The 24055-nt window shown below is 42.8% G+C and overlaps 1 protein-coding gene across 1 annotated transcript in view; it reads right to left on the reverse strand.

The window, feature by feature from the left end:
• The window catches only part of SLC22A23 (solute carrier family 22, member 23), a 112416-nt gene that overhangs the window by 7488 nt on the left and 80873 nt on the right, over nucleotides 1-24055 (reverse strand). The window contains exons 5-9 of the mRNA XM_010000913.1: nucleotides 22749-22810; nucleotides 18862-18989; nucleotides 6919-7021; nucleotides 3770-4002; nucleotides 1130-1162 (exon numbers count right to left, since the gene is read on the reverse strand). Of these exons, the coding sequence (XP_009999215.1) occupies nucleotides 1130-1162; nucleotides 3770-4002; nucleotides 6919-7021; nucleotides 18862-18989; nucleotides 22749-22810 (559 nt within the window). The remainder of the gene's footprint in view (nucleotides 1-1129; nucleotides 1163-3769; nucleotides 4003-6918; nucleotides 7022-18861; nucleotides 18990-22748; nucleotides 22811-24055) is intronic.

Below are 24055 nucleotides of genomic sequence, written 5' to 3' on the forward strand. Positions count from 1 at the left end.
GCTCATCAGCGTGCAGTCCCAAGCAGATGGACTCTCTGCTTTGGATCCAATAAAAAGTTAACACCTGCTTTTGCTTGTTTTAGAATCATAGAATGGTTTTGGCTGAAGGGACCTCTAAAGGCCATCTAGTCCAACCCTCCTGCAGTCACCTGGGGAATCTTCAACTAGATCCAGTTGTTCAGAGCCCTGTCCAACTGGACCTCGAATATTTCCAGCGACAAGGCATCTATGACCTCTCTGGGCAACCTGTTCCAGAGTTTAACCACCCTCATTGTAAAAAATGTCTTCCTTATATCTAGTCTAAATTTACCCTCTTTTAGTTTAAAACCATTACCCCTCATCCCACAGGGCTAAAGGCCCTGTTGAATATATATGCTTTAAAGAAAGCAAAAGGTATTAATGAATTCTTTGGTTACATCTTCTGAAATGTGCTACAACCTGCTCAGGACTAAGCCCTTTTCTGCAGCACTCCCCACATCTGTGGGAGAGGACCAATACTGCCAGCAGACAGGGACATGAGCACAGTGTTTTGCAGACGGAGGGTCTCTGGGGCTCCTGGCAGCTTCTGCAGAGCGGGTAAGGGTGCAGTGCTGACCCCGCAGGGGACCAGACCTTGGGAGAGCTGGGCAAGGTACACTAAAGCAAACACAGGAGAGATGCTCCCCTGCAGCCTGGCACTGCATTGCTCTTACAATGCTTCAGCCTGGGATAAGGTGCACAGGGAAGTATTTTCTAAGGTGCCTAAGTCCCTTTATAAAAAGGGCCTTTAGCATCTCGCACTTTTCTGGAAAAGTCCAATTTGGGAATGTTGCCTTTGGAAAGACTTTCTGAGAAAGCACTGCCTTATATCTAAAAATAAACCTTGGGGAATCTCTGCACCCTCTCCTGACGTGCAGAGGCAGGTCATGGTATGTGGAGAGGATGCTACACCAAAAGCCTGCATATAAACAAACAGAGCCTATGACCAGCCTATGAGCAGGGTCCCAAAGCACTGTGTTGAAGTGGGCTTTCCCCCTGCACCCTTCTGCAGTGGCAGCTCTACTCCAGGTGCTTTGGCCCCTGCCTTTCAGATTCACCCACTCCCAGAGGAGCACCTCCAGCATGATGCAGACACATCTGTAAACCATACCTGAGTCTGGAAGTTGACTGTATTTTCCAATCACTGGATCCAAGATGATAGAAGTTAGATAGAAATAAGAGAGAAAGAGAGAGAAAAAGAGATCATACTTTTGTTACATATGCAATTTATTTAAGAAATCCAACCAAATAAAACAATCAAACCAAAGGTAAATCCCACATACAACCCCCAGCCCCCCATACACTTTTCCATGCCATAACTGGCACATCTTCCACAGCCACCAGATAGGACATGCCATTACCAGGCCCCTTTCAGCTGGAGGACAGCATGCTAATGAGGCAGTGATAACAAACACTGCAGTAAAGCATTTTTAGAGTCCCAGAATTACCACTGGGATTAACACAAAGGCCTCTTTGTTGTTAAGGAAGGGGGAGAAGAGAAAATGCCCTCCTGTTGCAGCCCTGAGGGAATGGCCAACAGAGCTTTAGTGAGAAAGCACTGGGGAGAGATCTTTTCCTCCCCAAAACTCTGAGCTGGTGGTCCGTGTGTCACCCCAGCCACCAGCTGCCATGACTCCTAACTGCAGAGACTGCAGGGCAGTACCGGGCAGCAAGAGGAAGGGCAGCAGCACGAGGTGAGCACGTCTCTACTGGTGACCTCCCAGCAGGCTCCTGTGACATCTCAGGAGACAGCCTGAGGTCTGGAGGAAAGGCTGGACACAATGAGCCTCAAGGTCTGCTGCGGGTTTGTCACTGATGGAGAGAATACCCCTCTCCTTCTCTCACCCTCCTTCTCAAATTCTCATTTCATTTGCTAATTACACCAAAATTATGCCAAGCTAAAACATGCAGGAGGCTGAAACAGATTTCATAATCAGCAGGGTTACTGCTTCTTTCCAAACCCTGTCTAGCTCTTCTGAAGAAGAGGGGGGGCATGGTCTAAAGTGAGGGGACACAAGGGCCTCCGAATGTCAAGGCTACCTTTCCTTCCTCTTCTCACCAAGAAAGCATTGAGAGAAGGCTAGGTGCCAACACAGCAGCAAGCACCTACAGCCCACAGCTGCTCTTAGTTTTAGCAAATTCACTCACAAAAACACCTAAACCCATTATAGAAAAGGTTGTAATTATTCCTACAGGGTGCTCATTCCCACCTCCCTCACCCCTTTTTCTTGTTCTTGAAAAACAGCAACCAGATGTTTATGGCTCTGGAGCAGACTTCCATGGTTCTGGCATCTTTTCTTTCTGCTAAACAGTTACATGTTTACTACCTCAACAAACATGTAATGGCCTTAAAAAAAAAAAAATAAAATTAGACCCATTTAGTGTAGAAAGACCCTGATGGACACCACCACTAGAACATGGAGTTTTGGGAGATTGTGCAAACAGAGTGTGCGTCTGCATGTGAATGGTCACATCTGTCAATGGGCTGGGATGAGCCGGGGCCATGGGCTTCTCCCACTCTCAGCTGGGACAACTGGGCACGATAAATGTGTGCTCAAAGAGAATGTAAACATCTGTGCCAAGCTGAGAGCAAACACATGTCATTTTGGAGTTTCCTCCCTGTCCTGAAAGAGTTTCCCTGTTTCCCTCCTACACTGCCACAAATAGCATGGTGACTAAAGGTTAACTTAGTAAATGCTTTCAGGAAACACAGTCTGTAAATATGGACGCCTGTTGGGTCAGGGCTTCCTTCAGCATGTGGAAATGTTAAATCTTTCCATCCTCAATGCAAAAACCTCTCTCTCATTAAAGCCCTTAATTATTTCTAAATTTAGAAATAAAAAAAAGCAACAACCAGTGTTCTGATGGTTGTCTCATAGTCAGTTTGTCCAAAGCATGTTTCAACCCTCTTCTCCCTTCCTTGGGATGAGGTTTCATGGCAAAGGGGTCTAATGACTGGCAACTGTGAGAGTGGCAAATCACATCCCACCTTCCCTCTGCTTCAACATCTCTTTGATCCACCATGTTCAACTTAAAAAATTACAACAAGAAAATGAAGTTTTAAAAGAAAAGGGAATATTTATGTAGCCATTTTAGTAGCTGAAGCAGCTCAAAAGGGTGAGAGAAAGATCACCACCTGCAAAGGAGGTAGGACATTTGCTTTTGGCACGAACAATCCATTTGAAAACCCGTGTCACCTTATGAAATCAGGTGTATACATTCACACAGACTACGCATACACTCCATATTAAAGGTAGAGTCTCTCGGTTGTGTATTTCCACGCTACCTGTACATTACTCACATGTAGCAAGATGCTCAGAGCAGGCACAGAACATACACCTATTTATTCCTTTCACTCCTGCTTGTTTCGGGGCTATTAAAGAAGCAGACTCAAGAGGGAAAGTTCTCCTTTCCCGACCCCTACTCAGCTTTTTCCCCCAAAGGGTATTTCACAGAAATGAAATTAAAAGTGTTTTTGGTTTTTGGTTGTTTTTAAGTGACAGGCCTAGAAGCAGCCCCAATGCTCCACCAAGCTTCACTACAGGGACTCACCCAGAAGACACTACCTTTTGTCCGTGAATCTAAGACACTGAGTGTTTGGTCAATCCCTTAAATGAGAACTCAGCTTCTTATACTAAGCAGGTGTATGGTTTGTCAAATCTGAAAAAGGCAAGGGAAATGCTAATATTTCCTGGTCCCTTATTTGCATGTCAAACTCACGTGGTCTGAAAAGCTCTCGTCTCAAACTTACAGTTGAGAAGGCCCAGCTGCAGAAGCGATGCCAGAGCTGTAAGGATCATGAAAAGCAGGAGTCCTCCTCTCCTCCCCAGAAACCCGACCACCGGGCACATGGCCAGGCAGGATGCCAGCGCAATCCCAGCCATGATGTAGTAGTCGGCGTAGAAGTTCTGGGTAATCGTCATCTTGGCCTCGTGCCCCATCATGCTTTTTGCGAAGCAGTGGTGTATGCCATAGCCAGTCAGCCTGGGGGAAACAGGAGAGGGCAAGAGGAGATCACTGCTGAGAAGGCACTGCAACGTAGATCAATGTAGGAACATGTGAACGCAGGAAGAATTTCTTCTGCTGCAGGAATCAAACACCTGGTGCAAAAAGACTCAGGCTTCTAGGTGATGTTGTAAAAATAAGCAATGATTAAAAGAAACCAAGGAAAAGCCTCTACTCAACCAGACATATGCAAGCTACTGGCTTCATTTGCTGCTCAAGATTGAGGTACGAGCAGCTTTATAAGGACTGTGTGTGTGACTGGTTTTCCTAAGGTATTTCAGTATTTGCCTGTCTCAAGAAGGACATCTCTGTTCCCAGTGCATCTGGTGACAGCCACAGAGCCAGTGCTGCTGCAAAGAAGCAGCCTATGTGCTTGGACAGCAAAGCACCACACCATAAAGATGGGTCTTCCAGGAAGACCCACCTGCCTGTGGCATTTAGTCTCACTAAAGATGGCATTCCACTTTCCCAGTTAGTCTGTTACAACTGAAACCCCCTTAGAAATGAGTATTAGAAGTCACACACTGCACTGCAGTGAGTATTATAAATATGAAACAATAAACCCCAATTCAACCTACACATTTGCACCACCCTTCACAGCAACGCATCTCCCTTCCTTCTAAAAATTTCTTCATGCTGCCATCAATCAACATCTTGCCACTCCATTTCATTCCTCTTTCTCCTGTATCCCCTGCCTTTCTCCAAAAAAAGAGAAAATATTAGAAAAGAATAAAAAGAAAGAGAGAGCAGGAGGGTGGAGGCACAGAAGTCAGATGAGAAGCTCCAACATCACCCCTGATGTGGTACAAAACTGCAGCAGAACTGCTAAGGGAGGTCAGTGCTCCCAACTGCTCCCATCACAGCATGAATACCCTGGCTGGGAAGGGCCTCCTGCCCCTGGTGTTTTACACCAGACAAAACTCGTGTCACAAATTAATTGTGCTTGACAGGAGTAGCAGGCACAGATCCACATCTCCAAAAAATGAATGGCAGTTACATTACACTGATACACTTCTATCCTCCTGAATGTCAGGAATTTGAAGCTCTGTCAGTGTAAACTGGATATTAATATAAGCATAGAAACAGTTGGGGCAATATACAATCACTGAGTGCATGACAGCCCAGGGCCTGGGGAATTTCTCTTGTGAATCGATGCTACAGTTCAAAAATACACCTAAAATACCAAACCTTTGCCTGCTGATAAAAAACTAGCACAAGTACTTGTTGTTACACAAGAACGTTATTTGCTTTGGATATCTAGATTATAGCTGCCTCCTCCTATAAGTGAAATATTAATAATCAACACAATATTTAATAAAGGGGCAGAGTTAACCAGTGTGTTTCTTCTTTCTCCCTCTTTTGTACATACAAACACACTTGTTGAAGGTATTTTTTAGGCCACGATCTATAAACTAAATTAATGTATCATTTTCACTTTGCTTTCCAGCCTGCTTCCCAGAAATTACTCTATTACTTTACTTCCTGAGGACTTTAGAACAGTTGCTCTTAAAACTAAATACATTTATCTCCCCTTGATGTCTTGTAAATCCCTGCAAAAGGTTCTTTCGCCATGTTCCAAGCTATGAAAATTTAGCACAGCCCCATCTAACGGGAACAAGAGAATTACAATTAAGTAGGTTTTTTTTCACCCCTTGAAAACAAACACAAAAACTATTTTCTCAAATATACATCTGCTTCCCACTCTACTTGGATGGCAAACCACCTCTGTGTGTTATTGACAGAAGTTATTATTTGGGCTGCCTAGTTCTGGTTTAGGGAATTTCCACTTGTGTGTAAATAAAAAGGGTGAGGGAGAAGGGGAAAATTCCACAAGGTGTTTCACAAATACATTTAACACTGGCTACTAAATCTACCAGCTCAGACTAAGAGGAAAATGCTCTTTCAGAACAGAGGGACTTACCCACTGGTAGGTGGGAGAGAGACACAAAGTCTTAAAACCAGAGTTTTATTCAGCACCTGGCAATGCTGGAGACAGACCCCTGAAATCTCTGTGCTTCTGAGTGACACTCTGCCCAGAACAGAGATTTCCCTCTCTGGGTTGTGACTGATCTGTGTGTCTGTTAACAGCAATGAAGGCTGCAGAGTAGAGCCCTGAACTACTGAAGAAAAAGCCACAAGAGAACTATGTACTTCTAAACAGAGCAGAGTAGGGGGCAGATTTCCAGTCTTCTCCCACCTCCCATATGAAACAAAATAAACCCCAAACCAACCAAACAAATGAAAAAAAAAAACTGCAGAAGGAATTACAATGGGCATTTTATAAGTTTGAAAAACCAGAAATGCACCCTCCATGGCCTCCCAGAAGTTGGGATTGGTTACAGGCCAAATTTCCAGTCCACCTCTTTCTGTACAAGGGGCTCAGTTTTGGTCAGAAGGTCTCAGAGCCAGTAATCTGCAAAACCCTCAGGCAGATGCCTGGTTTTGCCCATGTAAGCATGTGCAAGCTAAAGCATTGAGGCATCACCTCATTCTGTGCCAGACAGCATATTCTTCCTGTGTGCCCTGTGCATGATTTGGGAGCATTAATGACTTCAAAAATCCCACCCATGATGCCAGCACGAGATGTCTGCATGTGTGAGCATGTACCAGCACGTGGCCTCACGTGACCACTGGTGACAGCAACGCGCTTGCAGCACAACACCTGAGAAGACACGCGGTTCTGCTCCCTGAAACAGCCAATGAGTCCCTGCCATAAAAACTTCTTTGCCATAAAAAAATAATTCCCTGCAATAGCTGGTGTTTTCCTAGGATCATTTATCAGAGACACTGGTGAAGGGTCCCACACCTGGAAACAGAGGAGCTCCCCATCATTTCCCATTGCTTCTTCCAGTTCACCAACCACGCAACTTTCAAGCAGAAGGAGATTGGACTTACGAGTTCACACACAGTACTACGATGTTTTTCCACAGGTTCCTTGTTCCCACCACTTTAACAATGCAGACTTTCTTTGGTCTCCTGGTGATCTCCTTCTCCAGCTCTGAAAAAAAACAAATAAAAATTATACTTCCACTGGGAAGAATGAGAAGGAGAAGCTTTACTTGTGAACTACTGATATTCTGAAGCATGTTCTGGAAAGCACAACACTATCAATTACACTAACAGGAGCTATAAAAATACTGAATAACCTGCCTTAAGTCCACCTGAGTTTCCTCCTTTTCCTGCAGACTTCCCTTAACCTTCTTGGCACTGAAGAACAGCCCAAGAACTCCTTCACACCCTGAGTTTAAAACGTGTATGTAAAATGGGGGCAGTATGGAGCTTGATCCTAGCAAGCATGATAGAAAATTTCCTGAAGAACTTCAGGATTCTGATAATTTTTAAATCCCCCAGAGTTAGGACCGTGCTTATGCAGTTACAAGACCTGATGTCATTCTGCATTGCAGATTTGAAAAGCCATGGAAAGGACTGGAGCTCCAGCTCACTTTTGAGAAAATTTTTTTGAGGTTTGTTCAAATCCAGGCTTCAGAAAAGAAAATGGCTGGGACACTGTCAGCTCATCCTCTGCCTGCTCCCCCATTTCAGATATTTAAAATTGCTCTGATGGATGTCCTAAATAGAAGACATTTCCCTAATGAAAAATCCTTGGGCATCATCAGATGTGATGTCTTGGCATTTCAGAAAGCTAAAGCTTTACCATGCCCTTGAAGTGCTGGGCAGCTGCAAGCTAACCTCTCTGTGCAATGCTATAGCAACGCACAAGCCTCGCAAACACTGCACCTGACGTTCTTGTTGGCACAGGACAAAAATGAAGGACACTGCTCACTTCTCAAATATTGTTAGGTTAGACCCTGAACACCTACCTAAGCATGCCAGCAAAACCACCGTTTCCAAGCTACAGGATCAGTGAGATCTAATGCAAGTGCACAAAGCCAGGTCAAAATGGAAGAAGCTGCAGCTATGAAGAAACATCCCAAAAAACGTAGCACTCCAGGAGTACAGGCTAGGACTGTTTCTTTAGAGCAAAGGCTTGTACTGCTGCTTCCTAGACCAAGTGGGTTCAAAGGTGGCAGCGTGGCCCTGTTCTGGACCATGCATCCATTCCCTTTGTGCATTAGCCCGGGTGTCCTCAGCTGCCCCCACTGGCCTGCCCTGACCTCTGCCTTACTCTGCTCAATAGTAATCTCTTTAAGAGATGCAAGGCAGGGAAAAATAAAAGCAAGCCTCAGGGGGAAAAAAAACCCCAGCACAACAAAAAAAAACACCCCATACCAGAGAGATAAATCACCCTAATATACAAACAAGAAAAAGAGACACATTTGTCTGCTGTTATTTGAAAACTGTATCATAAAAATAATAAATCAAAGAAGTACTATTTACATGCAAAATAGTTGAGCTATTCAGAGCTCATGGGTTACTCCCGGTCTTCTATCTAAAGTCACTAAAGGGAATGCTTCTGAGAAAAGCAGCAAGGGGTATTTCACATTAATGATTGTACTTCAGTAGAATATTGTGCTACTACTTTCCTTACTACCTGATAGTATCAATGTCTACGCAGCATGAAGTTCACAAAAGCATAAAGACAGAGGTGGAGCAAAAGAGGAAATTGGTCAAATTAATATTTGTGCTGCAGGAGCACTTGACAGGCTCAGCAACAGATCAGGGCTATACTAAAAAAAAAAAAAAGGCAATAAAAAATGATGGTACCTAATCTCAAAGAGCAAGGTCAAAATTATTTTTTTGCTATGATTCTGGAAAAGAGTAAGTGGGAATAAAATAATTCAGAACAGCTGAAGCAGTTAGATAAAATATAGTTATAAAGTCCATAACTGAGCCCAAGCCAAACTTTCCACAGTGAAAAAGTCAAAGCAAGCACTGGAAGCAGCACAAAATTAAAAAAAGCTGCTGATAGCTGTTCACTATTTCAGCTGAAGGGCAACAATGAAAATCATCACCCAAATAACACACTTTGCAGAGATTTTGTGTGGACATAAGGGTTCACTCTTAAACCGTCTAAGAATGACCAGATCTGTCATTCCTTAATAACAAAGTAAAACATCTCCTCTGTCAGCAGAAGACAGTTCCCTGATGCCACATCCTTTGGATTTTCTTGAATCGTGGGGTTTGTTTGGTTTTTCTCAGAGTAATTTTTACTTTTTTTTTCTTTGGGAAGAGAAAGTATATTTTATTGTCAGTATGTGTTTTACTGATCCATAACAATAAAATTAAGAGAAGCAACACTTAATTACCTCTCCTCTGAGCCAAACATTGTTTTGCTCTCTACTCCAGCTTTGTTCATACATTAGGGGTTGCTACAATCCATATGTTCCTTATTTACTGTCACACATCCTTCTGATGTGCACTCAGGCCCCCCTTTCACCTTTCTTATGAATCAGACCTTCTGAACTAATTCTTGTTAGTGTTTTTCACTCAACTGCTATTCTGCCCCCAAGTAACAGACAGCCCCATGGGTCATATGAACTGACAAACACCTCCTCTGCTTCAGCTGCAGCAAGGATCTCACATGAGGGGGATTTCACCCCTACTCTGCCCTGCCTCATGCAGCAGTGTCCCTTCAGTAGACTCTTGCTTCTGCTCTGATTGAGTTATACTCCATGGATACGTAGCATCATTACATGAAAATGTCCTAAAAGAAATCCCAGGTGTAGCTGCATTACAAGGATTAAAGAAAAAACTCCACAAACATAAAAAAGGAAAAACCCAAAGCAAAATGAAGATTAAAAAAACTCAACTAGCCGAAACAAACAAAAAACCAGCCTCAAATCTTATACACTGAAGAATGCAAACAGCACCTGATTTCTCACTTGAAAGCCTTCTGGCTCTGTCAGCTGTTTACCTCTCCATCCCTCTGCCATGTATTAAAATTTGAAAACTAAGTCACCTGCTTCAGATCAACGATGCTGAAGCCTCCAACATGTCTCTCTGACAACTTTGTCCATAAATATACCAGTCATAAGTTCACAAAAAAGAAAAACCCCTACTGTAAAATCAATCATTAACAATAATCAAAATATCATTCAGAGAGCAACAAATGAGCTATGTGACTTGCAAAAAAGCCATCACCTACAAAACTGGCTCTCATTTAAGTGGCCTGTTTTTTCTTAGAGGTAGCCTGATTTGCACAAAAGGACCTGCTCTGACTGTGATGGGCACCAGGAGACCAGATGCCCTTAGGCTGTCTAGACCTCAGAGCTCAATACAAAGATCCCAAAAGAAGTCAAACCAATTCCTACTAAAACCCCATGGAAGCAAACTATTCTCTCTCAGTTACTAGAATTACATATAAAACCATCCCCCTCTCCCCCAGTCTATTCTTTGATTTTGCACTGAAGTCACCAGTTCAGAAGGAATTTGCATTAAACATTTCAGTTCTGACTGATTTATGGAAGGGTGAGGTTGGAAAATAAAAAAATACTTTCATCCATTTATTAGGAGGCCCATTATGAGTTTTCCCATACTCTGGAGCCCACACACACTCTAGGCTTCCTATTCAGGGACTCGGTAGGAAAATTGTCAACAACCTAACTCTTTACATCTCAGTGGAAATGAGAACTATTCATTGGGAGACTTTAAAAATCTCACGGGGAGGGGAACCCTACCAGGTTCCAGCCCTCAAAGCTGCTGATTTCTCATGGGATTCGCTGCATTTCAGGAGCACAGCTTTCAAAACCAGAAAGGATCTTTAAAGCCTTCAAATGAAGCCACCCACCTCTGCATCACTTGGCAAAGACAAAATAGACAACAGACTCAAATCAAGTTGCTGAAAAAGAATGTCCAAAATGACAAGTGTCCTGTGGTGATGGACTTCTGCTGGACTTTTCTGGCTGCTAAATGATACTGTCGGTAGCACTTTGAACATGAAAAGAGCTATGGAAGCCCAGCACAGAGACCCAATCAATCCCCAGAGCACGACAGCTCTGCTGCAGGAGGTAGTTCAGTCTGAAAGGCAGAGCTGAAACGACCTACTCTCATACACAGGGTTATTTATGCCTTTCAGGAATTCTGTCTCCATGAACTGCCTTTGTGCTTATTTATTTTTATCATGGAGGAGCAGCAGCCTGAGCTGCATTTTTGAAAAATCTCATAGTAAAGGAATACTGAGGGCTATCAAGCCACATACAGAAAGAGTAAGGAGCTGACAGTAGTAAGGGACAAAAAAATGGAAATCATAAGAGGATGGCAGGAGGCTAATGCCAGGGTGACTCATCTTACTCTCAAAAAATACATAAATATGAAATTCTTTAATAACCTCACCAGGGACCTTGGCACAAACCTTAGGAATGTGTCAATGAAGTCCACTGGTGACAAGTGAGGTGCTGCCAGCAGTACAGCACAGACGTGGGATGTAAGAGGGATCTGGGTGAGCTAGAGACTCTGTGTGCCCAAAGCAAGTAAAAATACAAAGCATGAGGTAAGATACTGAGAGACTAATGGGAAATGCTTCTGCTGGAAGATAGGCTCTTAGCAAATACTATGTTTGACTTGATTATAGACAAACACAAGTGACTGTGAGGCACCCATTTGTTGTGTCCATGAGATACCTGCAATCCAGACAATGAAATCCTGGTGCTCTTTTACAATTCTGGTCTCATCAATATTTGAGAAGCTAAAGCTTTGGCAAGCCTATTTATAAAAGGAAATGTGATAGAGAAGAACTTCAGCTCATCAAAGCAATAGTGCTGCTGTCTGCTCACAGAGCATGAGAAAAGAGAAGAAGATATTGAAGATAGTCACACACAGGTGAAAACGGGAAGGGGAAAAGGACAAAGAAGCTGGACAGGTGTAGTGTACTTGAATGCTAAAATATACCCCAGTACAAGACCAATTTGGAGTCTGGAATGGCTTTCCAACAAAAGCACAGGACATAAATATCAACAGCAGTTAAAACAAAGATCATTTCATGAGAGCAACTGCTAAACTCCATGACTGTAATAGCAAAGGGTTGATTGCAATAATTTGTTTCAATCCTAAATTTCTAATTACAATAAAAAAAGATAGGAAAAGCCAGACATAAGGTTGCCATTGCAGTCTTTAGTTGCTTACATGCAGTATGATACAGCACTTAATTAGACATTTGTTTTTCCCCCAGAATGCTCACTGCAGTCAGGAAATGGGCAGCTATTAAGGATGTCTCTACCTTTCCCAGTCAACATGTACCCCTCATCCTTATTATCCAAACCTCCCAGTGAGAACAAAATCGTAGATTTCCTCAAACACATTCCTACAGTGCTGTCAGAATATTTATGTACTTTGTAAATACCAATTAAATCATCCCCATCACCTTTTTCTAAGAGTAAGGACAAAGATTATTCCTGCTTTGCAAATGGGGAGATAAAATACAGAGGAATTTCATCGAGAACAAGAAAAATCATACACCAATACCCCTTGTAGGTGCTGATAAAAATGCTCCAGCTTACTGCAAAACAAGTCCCAGGATTACATGCTAGAGACAAACAGTGAAGAAATTGTGCTTGGTGACAGCACTGGAAGAGCCTGAATCCAGGGAAATCTCCATTAGCATACAGGGACATCCCTAGGAGACACAGGGAACAAGTACAGCTCTTCAGGAGGTGTTCAGATTCTTTTCCCCAAGACTGTGCTCTTTCCTTCTACAATCCTCTGCCTCATTCACTACACACCTTCCAAATTCTGCAACAAATGAGGAACAGACAACAGCTTCATTCCCACAGCATCGTCCATCCTATGCACTGATTTGTCCATCCTATGGCCTGTGGAAAAAATAGGTTGTAATCATGTTATTAAGGGCTGTATCATCATGCCTCCATGTCAGGAGGCCAAGCAAAGGTTGCCCAGGCAACCTGACTTCTTGCATTTCCCAGAGCATGGCTTGTCAATGTTTACATACCTCTAACATTATCAACATTTAAAAAAAATCCCAAGACAACAAAGTGAACCCAAACAAAATCCTAACCAAAAAAAATAATAATAATAAAAAAACAATGCAAACCACAAAGAATACCTCCAAGGTCACTATGTGGAGCCATGTCTGGGCCATCAGATGTCAGATACCCACACATGCATTGCTGCTACTTACTGCCAGAGCTGTGGAGGAAACCTCAGCAGGCAGAGCAGTTGAGTTGGGCAGTATGGAAGGGTAAAGCACAGATTTTAGGAGTGGGCTTCATATGAGAGGAGTGCTGACACCAAATCCTTGGGCTTGACACCTTGTTCTGGAGGGAGGGGGAAGTAAATGATGGAAGCCCCTTTGGTCTCCACACTGAAGCTCTCCTCTTCCTGTACAGCCATTAATTCCCCCTAGTCCCTTGTTGCCTATGCACCTCTAAGTCCCCTCCAACTATCTTTATTCTTTGCTCCCACAACTCTTTTCACTTTCTTATTCCCTCTCCTCTCTGCCCACTGGTTCCTTCTCTGCCTTCACTTGGTTCCCGAGGTCTCCTCTCCTAACCCCTCACATCAGGCAAGTCCTCAGTAGAGGGTTCCCTTTTCCTCCAAACCCTGCTGCTGCCAGACGTCACTGCCACCCTTGCCAGGGACGCATGGGCTCTCCTCTTCCATTTCCGTAGATCCAGCCAGCAAATGAGGACTTGACACTGGTCAATTCTACTCTTGGTACTTCCTATTTATCATTTATCATGTCCTGAAAGAGTTGCACAAGCTCCACTCCCTGCTCCCAGACAACAGGGGACCGCCAGGAGAAACCCAGACCCTCCTGAAAGCTGATTTAACATATAAGAGGGCAACAGGAATCACTGGCTGGTTTTCCGAGAGATGGAAACCTCTGTGGCTAACACACAGTTCTCTGAGAGACTTAAAGGCAGCCCTCAAGTAGCACCTTGAACTGTTTTAACTAAATTTCCCACATTTACCTGATTGCCCCTTGGGATTGAATGGGATACTTAACTCTGGCACCATTAAACAACCAAGATACAGGGTCTCACACAGGAACACACCTGGCAAGTTTGTATGTAGCAACACCAATGGAGTTACCTGTACTATAGGACCAAGAAACTTGCATTCTTTCCTGTGTTAATACACCTGGCTCTTCCTCCACCACAAGCTTTAAAAAAGTAGTGTAGTTTTAAGTATGATTATCTAGGGATATGAATTAAGTATTACTTCTCCCTACTCACAGGGACAGTGAGGAAAGAGACTGATTTTCAGACATAAGGCTTTTTCACTTTTCCCTCTGCTATTTATCCAATGGGAAAAAAAAAAAAAAAAAAAAAAAAAAAAAAAAAAAAAAGCAAGCATGCAAGTACATAGATCCAAGCTTTAGACCTAGCAAATAAAAAACATGTAGCAAAAAGACCCCCAGGAAACTAGTTTATGTATAAAAGAAAAGTCATGCCAGCATGTTGCTCAGTAGCAAAAAAGCTGAATGATTTTTCTTTTTTCTTTTTCTTTTTTTTTTTTCATTAAGAGGAAAGCCCCTGAAAACCACAGTGTTCCTAACTGCAATCCACACACATCCACACACATGCTACTTGTCACCATTGTACCCTTTCTTCCTCTCTACCACATGTCCTACATGCTAAAGTCATTGCATCTACTTGGATGCCTGATCTTTTCTGGCAGCTTTTGTAAATACACCAATATTACTTTTCTAAGCTTAGAGAGGAACCTTGGAAAGAAACAGCTATAACCTGTCTGTCCACAGGAGCACTCCAATTTTCATCTAGAGATGAGCAAAAATGGGGTTTTGTTATTCAGCCTGGTCAATCAGTGATTCTTCTGTTAAGGAATATCTGAAATGTTTCCCACCACAGGGAAGATAAAGATAACTGCACAAAGGTAGGTTTCCATGGAAGCATCAAGCCTGGCACTCAGGTAACTGCTGATACGACTCCGACTCCTCGGGGGGTGCATTTCCCATCACACCCAAATATGGCTGGCAGGGCTGGGTGCTGGTGCAGTGAAGATCAGCTTGCAGCAGCCACTCTGTTCCAGCCAGCAAACAGACCCTTCACCCCACATGAACGTATCCTACCAAAATAATGAAATCCATATAAACAACATGCTTTTAAAGGTGTAAGACAATTGGAGCTTTAGGATTTCCAAGTCCCCTAAATGCTTTTTTCTCTGTTCTTTTGGCAGATCTTTGTGCTTCCTTAGCATTTGTCTCACTCAGGTGAAATTACTGTCCTGCAGCTGCACTAAAATGCATGTTTGTTTGTTGTTCCACAGGGAAAAAAAGGAAGAGATGAGGAAGTTTTTGGAGAAACTGCCAGGGCTGACTTAATTTTATCAAAATTATTTCATTTGCTCATTACTGAAGCTGAATTTTTGGATAACATTTTGCAATATTTGTCAACAAAACTCATTAAGCCTGTTTTACAAATGACATTTCAATATGCAGTTGGATGAAAATAATTCTCTTGATGCAAAAATGAATTTAAACTTTTATTTCTAGAGGGGGCAAAGCATTGGGCAAACCAGTGAATTTTGAGACTCAAATGATAATTTAACCAGGTCGAATTAGCACACTCAAATTTCTTAAGCATTAAAGAAAATATGACCACATAAGACCAAAAATCTCTTTATGAAGGCTAATTATTCCTGCCAAAAATCACAAGATGCACCAATCATTCGAACATAAAGCCACTTAAGGCTGTTGAGGGGGCAGCTCTCCTTTGCTTTTGCAATCAATAACAGACACTACGTTACACCCCTGGGGCAGCTTACTCAAGAAAACAAGGGCAATGTTAATTAACCACACTCTGGACTCTGATCAGCATCCATTGTCTTACTTTAATTCATTTCCCATGCATACTTTCTTGCTGGCTGAGCATTGCCCATCAAACTGCCTATGCTCACTTTCTGCAGCCATGGGTTACCACAGCTGCTGGACCTTTCCACTGCAGCTGGACCACTGTCCAGACATTCAGTTGTTCTCTTCAGAAGCATTTCCCAGAAGAGAACTGGCAAACTGCTCTCACACTATAGATAGATTAAAAAATAGCAGGTAAACTTTGCTTTTGTTTTTCCCTACCCAACATGTGAACCACCTCCCTGTGGAGCCAACAAGCCTTATAGAAGGTTCATGGCACTTTCCACTATGGGCAGGGTAGGCAAAAGTACCAGTAAAAGCCTTCAGCAGGCAATAGGAATGGTGTGATTGTTCAGAAGAGAAAATAAGCCTGTTTTTTGCTTGTACAACAATTCAAAATTGCATTTTCTTCCATTCCAGAAACATTTCACCTATTTGAACACTTCTTATTTTTATTATGAAACTTACATTGTCTGCCAAAATGGGTACCTACGAAACTACTGTAACAACCTGTTACACAGGATACACTAATTTGACTAGTAGGTATAAGCAAAATTACAGTGGAGTTTCCAGCTGGAAGGGACTGCAATTGAGCCTTTTATCTTTCAAACATATTGGGAGTAATTCAACCACCGGAGGCTGTCACCACAATGCAGTGAGGAACAACCAGCAGCAACACAATGGCCCCTAACTACAGCAAAACCATTTCCAGCTTGTTCAGATGGAAAACAAAGAATTAAGCAAATCACAAACAAAACTAGCACTAGGCAGGTAGGAAAGCTCAACAATGGAGTCAAGAGGAAGTAGGGGATATCTGTATCAGACTCGGGTGGCATCATTTCTCCCAGACAAGTACCAGGTTTTCACCCATTCCCTGCTACAGCTGCTACTATGGGTGGGTGATTGTGATCATAACACACAAAAGCAGAGAAATGCTTTATTCACAAATGGCCTGAGGTTTGTTCACATTCTTCATTTGGGATTTCTACTTTTCTCCTGTCCTCACTCAGACTGTCAACATGCATGAGAAGGTCCTTCCAAAATTTTTAGTTAAGTTCATTTCATCCTTTTGATACTGCTCCACTCTCATCCTCCCTACAGAACTGCAGCATTTCTCCAGAGCTGGGGCAGGAAAGTCTTACTGTAGAGAGCGTTTAAAGAAATAAAGTGAGGGAAAAAATAATAAACAACCCCAACAATACTCCCAACAAATCTAGCTCAGAAAGGAGGCAGAAATGACCATGTTCTCTATTGCTGAAAGTTTGAAAAGGGTAATGTACTGACAACTGCTTTATCTAAATCTATTTTCAGGCAGAGAATCCAAAGCATTAAGATGCATAATAATGCTCTGCTTTGCACATGAAAGGGAGTCCCTCCTTAAAGAGGAATGTATTCCTACCATGAAACTGCTGGAAAAAGTAATCAGCCACGAATAATAGTCATAAAACCATTTTGATACTTAACATTCCTCCACGGACTATATCATTACACACAGCTTAAATAAATCACTGTAGCACACAGTTGCATCTTTATCGTTTTCATCAAAGGAAACTCAGGTAATTTATTTTTTCTTTCCCCTGGAATGCATTTTATTTCACCCACAAAATCAAGAAGCTGACTAGCTGAGAAAAACCTTATTTTAGAGTTGGTTGGAAAACTCCAAATCCAACAGTGACACATTTCATTGCCTCAGAGATAAGGTTTCTGTAAGATCTATCCCTTAATTCTAGGGAAGATCTGCTAAAAGGAGGTGGAGAGCATGCAGATCACCAGGTTAATGACTGATCATATACCCCCCAGCTTTTCTGAACTTTGCCAGAAAAATGGCATTTACATTACAAAGCCATCTTGTGTGCAATGCAGATCCAGGAACTGTTGCCCCAGACACCCAATTCACAAGCAAACAAGCTAAATTACACCAGTCTGCCAGCTGCACCAAAAATCACAGCAGTGACCTGGGTGTGAACACCACAGATCCAAACCACTTTTTCACCCTTCACTGATGAAGACTGCTTCATCGTTCAGCACTGATGTTAATGGTGACATTTTTTCCATTCTTGATGAAGCCTGTTGCAGGGCTTACTGATGCCTTTAGCTCTGACTGACCGAAGCTACAGTCACCCCTGAGACTTTTGGCAGGAGTGTTGGTCAATGCAGGAAGCATCACCCTCACCCATGGGTAAGGTCTCCCGGCAGCCCCTGGGGTCAGAGCAGTTAAGGTTTGAAAAAGCTGGAAAAACCCAAACGTTTCCACTCTTTTCTGACCAGTAGGCAGTCTGATAGAGGCTGCGAGTGACAGTGCAAAATGGGGGTTTATGGGCATGGTCAGGCCTGTGAGAGGGAAGAGGGGAACCTGATACAAATCTGACAGGTGCATGGGTGAGATGAAGATGCAGAAACTTTTTGCCTTTGTTGTAATTAGAAACACAAACATACACACACACAGTGTCTTCTGCAAAGCACCTGGCAAGAGAGAAGCACGGATATTTCAGTGACAATGTCAGTGACAAGAAGAATCAGTTCTTTTGAAAATCACCAATAAACCAAGGAAAGGGTAATTTAGACTCTCAACCACTGCTGCTTCCTGCTCCCCTCTGCCTCCAGAGCAGCATCACTCAGATGATGCAGAAGAGCAGAATGGCTCTTGGAGCAAGGCTTTAAAGAGGAACCATAATGTGGTTTAGGTCTGTCACAGAGCTGGTGCTTTGGAATTTGGGGTCTGAGTGCTGCTGCTTTTCCACACCAACAAAACAAGTGTTGCATGATGGGCTGCCAGAAGCTTCCTTAAAACACAGTTCCCAGAGGCACACAGGGCTGAAGGTGTACTCTGTAGCCATAGCAAAATTCTTTAAGAGATGTCTCTAAAGACATAGGACACTGCAAGGTGAGACTATAATTTCTAGGACTGTTCAACAGGCTGAGTAATTTTAAACACGGTGCTGCAGTTTGGAATTGTTTCTCAAGAAAAGCAAAATGAATGAATGAATTAATGAATGAATGAGATGATTTTACAGGCAGCAAATAGGTTATTTGATTCTGGCCAGCAATGCCACACGCAGCCTTTAAAGAGCAGAGGGATTTGTGGCTGCCTGGCTGGCTGTCCTACTCACCAGGCACCACTCCTTTGATGTCGCTTTCCGTGTTCATCCTGTTCTTGTGCATGAACTGAAGGATCAGTTCTTTGGATGACTCAAACTGTTGTGTAGCCATCAGCCACCGAAGGGACTCTGGGAAAATACTTTAAAGATGGAAAACAGGTTAGGGTCGCTTCCAAGTTTCTGTCAGAGGAAGAAGTGACAGTGTTTAGCTGCTCATTTCACCATTCATGAGCTAGGTAATTATTTACAAAAAAAACCCAGAAGAGTCACTTATGAAAAAAATAAGAGGGGAAAAAGATTCAGAATGTGTGAATTAATGACATTTTCTTTACACTGGTTCATAAATGATACAGGAACTATCCCATCACCTAGTAATACGACATTAGAATTCTGTAACATATTAGAAGTGTCCTGTCTGTTAATATAATTTTGAAAGAACTGGGAGAAGGAGGAAGCACTGTCTGCAGTAGACATTTGCTGCTGAGCAGGGAATGAATGAGCTGTCCAGTTAACACATGGTAAAATTCAGACCAAAGAAGGAAAATAGCTGACAGAAGTGATTTGGATTCTCTGGTGAAGATGGAGAGAGGAAAGAGAAGAATTACTTTTTAGGACTATAATGGTGCAGATTTTTAAATTTTTAAACATGTCAAAAACCTTCTCCCACATATGCAGACTTTAAGCCATTTTTTAATGCAAGTCAGTATTGTGTATGTACCAGACAACATGCAGCTGCTGCTCTGAAAGCCTCCCCTAGTAAAGACAACATTATATTAGTTGAGCCACCACAAAAACATATACAGAGTTACAAAATAAAAATAAAAAAATGTTTTCCATCTTGATTTTTCCTGCAAATGCTGACATTCATAGAATCATAAAGTCATAGAATTATCCTGGTTGGAAGGGATGAAGATCATCAAGTCCAACCATTCATCCCAGTCATTAGCTTAACGGATCAGTCTTCCTTTTTTTTTTTTTTTTTCCTTTTTCCAGATTAATCAATTTTCATACAAAACTGAAAGAAATATGTAGAACTTAAAACCAAGAAACAACAAATCCTATATTCCATAGATCTGAAAACTCTGAGACTTGGCCACAAGCATATTTTTCTTTCTTGTTTAGGCCTCATGCTCACGAATTTAAAAAGTCCTTCCAGGACCAAATTTAACAACCAATTTTAGCTTGAAACATATAATAAACCTCAAATTTCCTTCACAAAGCACTGATCTTTGCTGTGGGAACTGTCTTAGTTCTTTTACTTCTAAGCACTGGACCAGGCAATTGCACCATTATGGTACTATCTTCTAAGCTTGATACAATTTGGAAGACAGCTTAGCAAAACTCCCCATCCTAGATAGTTAATTATCTTAAAAAAAGAGGAGAAGAAGTCAGGCAGACAGCAATGTAAACGATATCAGGTAATAAAAATACATAACAGCCATGATGACAGCTACTCAGCTTGCCAGGTTATTTGCTACCACTGGTGCTGCACAGATGCTCTGGCATCACCTCCTCTAGAAAGTTCTGTGCTACAAATGTGTGTTGTGAAAAACTAAGAATTCTGTGAATGCAAAATCTCCTCATGCTTGGCTCTGGAGAGAGGACAGTGCCAGCATAAAAGCTGCACTTCTTGAAGAATCCATTTATGGGTCCCAGACAACAAGCCCTGTAGGGGAACACCCACTCCAGAGGAAGCAAGTGAGCTGCAGTGACAGGCACCACGGGGACAAACGCTGTATCTTCCTTCCAGCTCCTACAGGTTTCTCAAACTGGAAGCGCTGAAGCCTCGTGTCTTTCAGCTGTTCCATTATGCAGTGCGAGCAGTAGGAGGTTCATTTAAGGATCTTTAAAAACTCTTGGGCTGCTTGGAGCTGAGGTTATCAGGCACAGAAAGGGAAAGCGCCGGCCGCCCCATTTCTGTGCAGTCACCCAAGATGCTCACTTGTGGAACATGGACCCTGCAGTCAAGGATGCACCTACTGCTGGACCTTCTATTGCCAAACCAAGCACCATCACAAACTCAGAAGCAATTAAAAAAAAAAAAGGTCAACCACTAGGCCCCTGTGAACTCCTGCACAGGTATTTGGTCACAGCCTTGTGCTTCATCATACTAATTGAATGAAGCTGAGACAGCTTTCTGTCTAAGGCCCTCAGTCTCCCAGATCACCAGGCTAAGCTGACTGCAGACACCTGGTTGATACTCTTCTGCTCCGTCCACCAGAGAGGAAAGGACCACCCTTCTGCAGTCAAAAGAATGGGGAGTGGGTAGGGGGAAACATTAATCTTCTGTTACACAGCTGCTGTCTGTGAGAAGAGAGGGGGAAGAGCAAGAGCGACACGAGGTAAAAAAAGATCCTAAGCCCAAGAAACTCTAAGAGCAGAGAAAACTCCTTGGCTGGCAGAAAAAGGCTGGGCAGGTACCACGCATATTTGGAAAAACAACCATGATCCTGTCCAGATGCAGAGCAAACCCATGTCTATGCAAAGTAGTGTGACAATTAGGGATCTGCCCCAAGGCAACCAGAGCAGTCATTACAACTTTGTGTCTTCCTGAGGGTAAATCCTACCTAGGAGCACAAGAAAAGAACTGGCCACCTCTTCCCAGTTCTTCAGCTTTTGTTAGAGTGAAGCAGGAGTTTATTTCAGATTATTGATACTTTTGCAGACCTCCATGGCACAGTCGTCAGGAGCTTCTTGCATCCAAAGGAGAGGAAATAATGCCTCTGTGTAACTGGAGCTCCCCTTCACTCATGACCTGAGCACACGCACTTTGAAAGGAGCCTAATTTCTATTAATTTATTTTTATATGCTTGTCACCAATCCTTGTGCTTACATGGGTGCCTGTCTTTACTAAACAATCTGAGAGCTCTGCAAAGGCATTTGCTCACTTTGCAGGTGTCCCAGTCAACCAGTCCATCCCTCCTAGACAAATCTGCTGCTTTCCCTTTTCCCCTGCTCCATGCCCAGCTTCCAGCTTTGCTCAGCCACCCACCTCCACAGCATAGCCCCAGCACAGAGGGGCAAAGAGCACTCTCTCAGCAGGAGATAGAAGTGAGGAAGGAGGAGTCAGCTCATGGACTGTTGCAGCATCTGTTATTGAACTCACTGCTTGGGGTACCCAGTGGGGAATCAACGAGCAGTGCAGTTTTCCAGTTCTTTTATTACAAATCAGTTACTTTGCTTATTTCATCTGCAACATATGTTGAGGGTCCACACTCTGTTTCTCAATGCAATGCCATGGGAAAAAGGGAGGAAAGGAAAGAGGTAATAAAACAGTAGCACTTTCCAGAAAACATGCAGCAGACAGAAAAGAAAAACCTAAGAGAAAAAGTGCATAATGTACCATCAGGGTAAGGAAACAGGCATCCTAACCAGAGTCCACTTCTGCAAATGAAAAGCCCCAGACAATGCAAATCCTGTTACTTCGGCTCTTACCACTGTTTCTCAAGCTGTCATATCACACATTATACAAGGGGGATCTACGTGCATGGTCTGCCCATCCTGTCTAGCCAAAAAGCCACAAAGCTCTTGGAGATCAGGCAATCAATGTTACCATTTCATATTGCTTTAAATGTCACCCAGGGATGTCATTGCAACAGGAATGTACAAGACCCTGACTCAGCCACCTGGAAAACGTGCTAATCTCCAGAATATTTCTGAGGGGTTTCTGCTGTCCATGTCATCTATCCTGTTTGTTAGGTGTCTTCATACTATTGTACTGTCCTTTTGGACACAAATATGTGTAAACATTACGTTTGATATTGGGTTCTATCCAGGATATAATATTTTCCAGCTGGCAGACATCCCAACAGGAGGTTTTGGAGTAGACCTGCACATGTTTATATGTGTGTAACATATGGCAGGTTTGGGAGAACAATATTGCACGTTAACAAGAACACTCTAGCTTATCCATCATCAAGATGAACATTGACAAGATGAGACTATTTAGATGCTGCATGTTGGAAAACCAGGTGGAGAAAAAAAGAGCCATTATCTTGTAAAGGACTTGTAACTTCTCCCAGTGTGCTGCATTTTGCCCTCAGCCCAAGCATGTCTACTTCGGAGGTAAGTGAAGAAATCCCCACTAAGGGTTATCACCAAGAACACAGGAAAACTCTGTAAGACCTTAATGTATTACTAGAAAAATATGTAACTGTTAAAAATTCTTACATACCGCAACACATTTTTACATGTTGCAACTTGTCAGGTGTTATAAGTAGCAGCTGGGCTCCTCACCGTACATCAACAACTTGGTCCTGCACATTGTGGTGGCCTTTCCTCCTCATTTTTGTCAGTGTACAGCAACTAAAAATCTTAGTCTTGTTCATGTATCTTTAAAACAGATGATCTATTTACGGTTACAGTCTTGTACAAGACTACTCTCGTATGCCTCTGCTGTGTTATGCTGCCACTGCGTGTCACTATTAAGACAGAATAATAAGGAAAGATTTTCTGGGGGAGTTTCATAAAGTTCTCGTGATGCTGGACCTGGCAGTATCCCCAAGGCAAGAGCCACACTGCTTCTCTAAGGATAGCTGTACCAATGCCCCAGTGTTGCCAGCACAGCAGGCAGAGAGAAGTGAGAGCAGCTGAGGGGGAGAGGAATCCTTGTGGGAACGATCCTGAGCCAACTGCCTGGCACAGACCAGCCACTCAGGCCTCAGCACAACATGCACTAATTTGGGCAAACTCAAGCAGGCAGTGTAGTTCAGGGCTGGCTACCTGACACACACAAGATGCCCACGTGTCCTTGTTCAAGAGCTGAAACGTGTTGGCTTTAACCTAGTTTAGCTATCCCAGGCCAAAGAAACCAACAGGGACAGGACAGAACCACAATCCAGGTTTTAAGGGAAAATACTAAGCTGTGGAGCCACAACCTGACAACAGCTAGGCTGAGATGCATCTGCTCAAGAATTGCTTTCATCTTTAAAGGGGAAGTACTGGATAGAACCATACAAAGTACAACTTGCTGCTCAGTGAAAAAGGACCATCTCCCAGTTTCCCAGAAGGTCATAGCATGTAACTTACATGCATGCTACAGCAAATTATAAAGTTACTTCTTGTTTCAAAGTCAAATCTTCAGAAAGGGAAAGGCTCATATGTATTGTGAAGCACACAAACTTCCCAACAGTGAAGCAACTCCCAAGTCCAGCATTAGGAGCTCATGTTGTCTTTGATCCGACAGGAGGAAGAAATACTTACATTC

The sequence above is a fragment of the Chaetura pelagica genome, unplaced genomic scaffold (genome assembly GCF_000747805.2).
Source record: "Chaetura pelagica isolate M959 unplaced genomic scaffold, ChaPel_1.0 scaffold104, whole genome shotgun sequence".
Classification (NCBI taxonomy): Eukaryota; Metazoa; Chordata; class Aves; order Apodiformes; family Apodidae; genus Chaetura; species Chaetura pelagica.